This window comes from Silene latifolia, chromosome X, assembly GCF_048544455.1.
Source record: "Silene latifolia isolate original U9 population chromosome X, ASM4854445v1, whole genome shotgun sequence".
Taxonomy (NCBI): Eukaryota; Viridiplantae; Streptophyta; class Magnoliopsida; order Caryophyllales; family Caryophyllaceae; genus Silene; species Silene latifolia.
Genome location: NC_133537.1, coordinates 325,092,515 through 325,099,258, shown reverse-complemented (window position 1 = coordinate 325,099,258; position 6,744 = coordinate 325,092,515). Strand labels below are relative to the sequence as shown.

The 6,744-nt window shown below is 31.8% G+C and overlaps 1 protein-coding gene across 2 annotated transcripts; it reads right to left on the bottom strand.

Moving 5' to 3' along the window:
- Positions 1-2,568: 2,568 nt before the first annotated feature.
- On the bottom strand, positions 2,569-5,444 carry LOC141618219 (alkane hydroxylase MAH1-like). Of its 2 annotated transcripts, XM_074435327.1 has the most exons (2): positions 3,965-5,444; positions 2,569-2,750 (listed from the first exon to the last, which is right to left on the bottom strand). In XM_074435327.1, exons 1-2 carry the CDS (start codon positions 5,406-5,408, stop codon positions 2,722-2,724), a joined length of 1,473 nt encoding a protein of 490 aa, XP_074291428.1. In that variant the 5' UTR covers positions 5,409-5,444; the 3' UTR covers positions 2,569-2,721. The 2 variants fall into 2 exon arrangements, with proteins under 2 accessions (XP_074291428.1, XP_074291427.1); XM_074435326.1 differs by lacking the exon at positions 2,569-2,750 and having other exon boundaries at positions 3,799-5,444.
- Positions 5,445-6,744: the final 1,300 nt, after the last annotated feature.

Genomic DNA, 6,744 nt, shown 5'->3' with positions numbered 1-6,744 from the left:
AACACTGCAATTGACTTTTCGAGAATAATAGTGGTTATATTATATGATTGAGACTTACCCCATACCTAGAATTTGCTCACATTTATAATTTATTTATTCTAATAGTGAGTAATCCCTCATTATGGGAGCTCTGATGAAAGGATAAACAACTGGTCACAAAGTTTGCTTTATTTTATGGACACGAATTGAATCTCCGACCTTTTAATCAAGGGATGAAGTAAGCCACTAACACACCAAAACCACTTTGTGTTATGACACCAAAACCACTTCTCTAAGATAAATTTCTTTATTATTTTTTGAATTTGTTTTGGTATGCTTAAATTTAATCAAATTTATTAAGAAAGCTATTACTTCGTCTCAAGTATATATACACACACTTAAAAAATTTTATGTCATATTATGATACAGAGACAATGTATTAGCCTAGTATGACCCTAATTCTATATAAAAAAGTTCTCAAAATCGTCAATTTGAACAAAGTCAGCCGGTAAAACTTGTTGCGGTATCTAGGAGGTTTAATCCAAATATCCAACACTTTTTTTATAAGTTCTTTTCATCAGACCTCTTGATATTTGTGATCAAACTTTGAGTATCGATAATTTGAACGTGACAAATTTCCGACGAACATATGTAGAGTATGCAGCTCCATGAATCTCTATGCCATAATTCTTAAGTCCGTCTTGTTTGTGACGGTCACAAGCTGACAAGCTTATGACTTCTCATAACCTATGTAATTGAGTTTGTACTATAAAATAGCAATACGTCCATCCACTAATAATAAAATTAGATGTTGATAATAAAATTAGACGTATTAAACTTCTAGAGTTTCAAGGCCACTTAACCTTCGCATGGCTAAAATTATTCGATCCGTTTTTCTTAAGACCATTGCTTTTGGTCTGAAATAAGATGGGTAACATGTCATCATTTTACAATAAAATGTTGTTATTTTCTGATAACATGTTACCATTATTGTTCACATCATTTTCAGGGTAAAAAATGACACCTCTAGTCATAACATTTTGTGAATTAATTGGTTACATTTTCTTAAAAAATGGCAACATTTTATCCGTCTGACAAATAAGACCAAAAGTGTCCGTCTGAAAAAAGAATTTGTGAAAATTATTTTGCTTCTCCTATAAATTTTTATCTTCAAGGCTAATGAGTATATCACACCGCATTATCTTCTCGTTTCTTAAAACCATAGATTACTAGTATTGGTGCCCGACTTCGCTCGGGCTACCTTTACTTACCATTAATTTTTTTTCATTAAATAAAATTACTTAAAGTTGCATAACCCATAAATTTATCATTAATATATTTTTTTATAACATATCCTAAAATTACGATGAAATAAATTTTAAGACAAATTCACTACTCCCGCTATTAATATTTTACTCTTATTAATGAAACAATAGTAATAACATTTCACTACTTGCCCGTAATCATTATTACTTTCACTATTCCCGCCGTAATTATTGTTACTGTCACTACTGCCGCATTAATATTGATAATTTCACTACTCCCGCCGTAATTATTGTTATTTTTACTATTACCGCATTAATATTGATTATTTCACTACTCCCGTTGTTTCTACCACTCTCACTAATCTCGTTGATAATATTGTTACTTTTACTATTCCAATGAATGACTATTATCATATAACTATATCCAATGTTACTACAATTCTTTTCTTTACTGACGAAATTACTTTTACTACTTAGGCATGCAATTTTAAGAGGATTATATATTTATATAAATATATTACATATATGCATTAAATCAAATCGAAAGAATTATGCAATATTATATAGTATTATGGAATCTAACTTGAATTATTTATAACCTCCTTATTATATTTTTGTATGTTAAATAATTAACATCTCTATATATCTAATAAACTATAAAGTTTAATAAAATTGCATCGATTTTAAATTTAATATATAATTTTATTATAATAATAATTAATATCATAAGTGTGCATGTTTATACTAATTAATTATTTTATTCTAGTCTTCTATAAATATTTAGGAAAATTACCATACATATTCTTTCTTTTAGTCTTCTTGAAATTGACCATCTTAATTAATTATTTTATTTTAAGGAAATTGACCATGTTTAGGAAAATTACCAAGATTCTATCTAATTTAATTTTAACCCAAACTATATAATATTTGTATTGAGATCCCTTAATCGGGTCCATCACATGGTGCTATTGATTTAAAACTATATACTATAATTAATTTGTATAACTTTCTTTAATTACATTGAAGTCCCTTGGTTTCTGGATTTAATATATAGTATTGATATATCGAGTATTAATTTATTGGAGTAATACTATTACTTGAAGGGTTTTTCTGGCACATGTTAATAAGTTAATTACAGAAAGTCAATAAATCATGAAAGATAGATGTAGAAACTCACATTTACCATAATTAGTGAAATATTCTCAACAAACTTTCTCTAATTAACTTATTAAGGGCACATGTTAGAAAATCCGTTACTTGAAAGATATGCCTAACCTTAAATCTGTATCACAAAATTAAAAATTACTTAAAAGATATGCCTAACCGTAAATCTGTAGCACAAAATTAAAAACTTATCTTTTCCGCTCTAATACACTTGCAACCTGCTTACCATCGATAACATCGAGTCATCGATACGACAATACGGAGCAAAAAAAAATACTAATCTTATTGTTGATGTTGCAATGTTTCAATTTCATTATGTAAATGCTTGCCCTTCACTCTTTCCTGAAAAATTACAAAAAGCACAAAATTAGATCCCATAATAAAAAAATATAAAATTAACGTGATTTATTAAAGCAAAATTAGGGTAAAGGGAAACTATAAAAGGCTAAGAGCATCTCCAATGGTTTCCTTTAGGGACTTGCTTGCAATATTTATAAAATTGCAAGCAAGTAGCTTAGAGCATCTCCAATGGACGGCTACAATACATTGTAGTCTCATTTGCCAAGTCGGTTTTTTAAGCTGTTTTGCTTTTCAGCTACACACCGCTCCAATGGAAAGCTACAACATTTTGTAGCTTATATGGGTCCCACCTTATTAATTTCATCCAATAAAAAAATTTAACTTTTCTTTTTTTCATGTCAAGCATGTAGCTTGACAAAGCTACAATGCTTTCAAGCTACATTTGTTCACTCCCTCTCCAATGGTTAGCTACTTGCTTGAAATTTTACAAAAATTGCAAGCAAGTCCCTAAAAGCAACCATTGGAGTTGCTCTTATATTACCATTGGAGTATGAAATAGTTGATGTAGCTTATGAGCATTGTAGCTCTACCAAACATGTAGCTCTACCAAGCATGTAGCTTGGTTTTAAAAAATAAAAATAAAATAAAAAGTAAAATTTTTCATTGGTGGAAATTTTATTGTGGGACCCATAAAATTAGAAAATGTTGTAGCAAACCATTGAAGCGGTATGTAGTTGAAGAGCAAAATAGCTTAAAAAACTGAGTTGCAAAATCAAACTACAATACGTTGTAGCTGTCCACTGGAGATGCTAATGAGAAATAACATTCAATTTGAACGATAGCCAAGATGAAAAAGTGAAATATTTATACCATCTATAGTGTTGCAGTTGTAGTTGTATTTAGTATTAGTATTATTCTAGGGCTCTTGACCTCTTGTATAACTAAATGACGTATTAATATAATATAGATAGAAGATTAGATTTTTCTTAATTTCTTAATTATAATCTCTACAACAAATTCATATAATATTGCTCCAAAGTCTTTCGAAATTGTCGGACTATCTGTAATCGCTCGAAAAAAGCTTCATTTATTAATATAGATAGATATACAATTTATTCATTAGATAGAATATAATTTCTTGAATATAATCCTTTGAAAATTATTTAACGTGACTTAAACTTAAATTTTAAACATTTTAACCTTAAAACCATTTTTCATCTTAAGAAGTACAGAATTCTTAGGAACAATAGATTGACCTTCCAATGGTTGGAACTCGTAATTTAGGATAATTGAAGCGGCCATGACCTTCATTTGGATGAAGGCCATATCCTTACCAAGACAAATCTTTGGACCATCACCGAAAGCTAAAAACTTGTTGGGAGGCTCATGCCTAGTCTTCCCTTGTGGCGTTATCCATCTTTCGGGCTTGAACTCGCAACAATCATCACCCCAAATTGCTTTTATCCTTCCCATTGCATACAAGTTGAATATAATTTGCATATGTGGTTCGACTTTGTGCCCACTTGGGAGAATGTCCGTCTTAGTTGGATGTTTTGATTGAAATACTACCGGAGGGTACAATCTTAAGGCCTCACATAGAGCACCGTGAAGATAAACTAGCTTCTCGCTTGTTTCTTTGAAATTGTTCCTAGTGAAAACAGACAACTTGTTCATGTTACAATTGCCATTGTCATTTGTTTTTATGGTTGAGATGAGCTCTTGTCGAATTTTTGTTTGAATTTCGGGATTTTTTGAGATTAGATAGAAAAACCATGATATTGAAATACTGGTCGAATCTCGTCCTGCAACAACAAAACCAAATATTGTATCCCTTAAGAACTTGTCTTCTTCATCCCGGTACAACGTCAAAAGATCAACACCTGTATAGTGTTGATCATTAGGATTAATTGATCCAAAACGCTTCATTTCTTCATCTTTCTTGGCTATGCAATTGTAAATGAATTTGTCTATTGTTTCCCAAGCTTTTTGGAACTTCCTTTCTATTCCTACACCTAGCCACCTCATAAACTTCCATACACTAACGGGTAAAACATGCCGGTAAAATATAGTCTCCACAATATCATCCAAGGCGTTTGAGAAGGGAACACTAGGCAAATCGACACATAACGATCCCGACTCGTATCCCATTAAAAGAGAGCAAATAACATCAAATGTAAACCTTCCAAACAAATCTTGTAAATCAAGTACCAACTCTTGTTTAGAAGCGTGATCAAGTACCGGTATTAGTCCATTTTCGACTTTGGCAAAAATCGTGTTAAGCAAACGTTGATGAAATTGAGGCTGCCCTATAAATGTTTGAGCCATTTTCCTATGGTACTTCCACAATTCATCATCGACATTGAAGATCCCATCACCAAGGACATCGAAAATGTCGTTAAATTTTGGACCTTTTTTATAATGACTAAATTTCGTGCTCAGGATATGGCGTATGTTTCTAGGGTCGGTTGTGAGGAATAGATCCATGGAAGTGTACCAAGGACCCTTGAATAGAAAACTCAAGTCGCGCTCCGTAATATCAATACAAATATAGTGGATTCGATGAAGGTTTTTGAGAAGGGCAGGTAACATCCCAACAAAAGGCCAATTGGTAGGCAGACCATTTTTATTTTTGCGGAAAATGCAATAGAAAAGGAGCAATGTGAAAATGAACGTTAATAAGGAGAGATTGAGAAACTCCATAGAGGAAATAATATGATTATAAGTGCTTCAAGTTTGAAGTTTGAAGTTTAGCTAGTTGTTCTAACGGTATATATAATATATGCATGTATTTGGTGGTTGTTAATTAATGTCTAATTTGAGGTCCAAGATTGACATAGGGTAAGAGTGTGGGACATGTTTACCTTGATGGGGAAAGATCATTTGTCTACTCTCATTTCGCGATAAATATTAAGATAAAAACGGTTAAATCATGCAAACGGTTCTGGATTGCACCCAAATGGATTGTCGATGTACATACAATTAGCGCGTACATAACAATAATGTACGTGCCTAAAAAGTCACACATTAGTTGGAAAATTAATATATTGCAAAAATTGCCATCAAATTAAACTTTGAAAAGTCTCACAGTTGATAAAGAATTGATGTTAAATTAAATAATTAACGCTACAAAAATTTGACAAATAGATAGTAATTAGTAGTATTCTGCGCTTCGCGCGGCATGTTTTAAAATTTTATTATTATAATTGAAAAATAATAATTTCATTTATCTAATATTTCTATTTATAAAGAAAAACGGTTCTGGATTAGAACACCCAAATGGAAGAGATTTACACCTATGAATTAACTCTATTTTTATTGATGAAGGAACTTAGGTCTCAATAAACTCTTGAAAGTGTTAACTTTACCAATTTCGAATACACAGATTTCACTTAAGACGACACTATTCGTCTTAAATTTAAGACGGGTCAAATAACATACTATTTGTTTTAATATGACAAAAACAAAATGTTTAGATAATAGCAAAAGCCTTGTCTTATCTATGCAAGCTAAATGGTAGATTATTTGACAGATGGATATATCCGTTAAGTGAGAGTTATTGTTTCGAATAAGGATAAGCTAGTTTTTTTTGGTGTAAATCGAGGTGTCCACCGTCGACAACAGGGTATAATCCCCTCGCCGCGGGTGCTCTCACGAAGAGGTAAACGGCTGGCCAAAGAGTTTGCTCCATTCCCATGGGCAGGGATCGAACCCCTGACCTCATGGTTAAGGGATGAGGTGAGCAACCACCACACCAAACCCATTTGGTTAATAAGGATAAGCTAGTAGTATATCCGTTAAGTGAGAGTTATTATTTCGAATAAGGGTAAGCTAGTAGTATATCAGTAGCGCTCAAGGATTTATTATTATGCTATAAAAGGCAGTTCGATCGTCGGTTGAGTACAATTAGTGCGTGCATAACAATAGTTGTACGTGCCTAAAAAGTCACACATTAGTTAGAAAATTAATATATTGCAAAAATTGCCATCAAATTAAACTTTGAAAAGTCTCACAGTTGATAAAGAATTGATGTCAAATT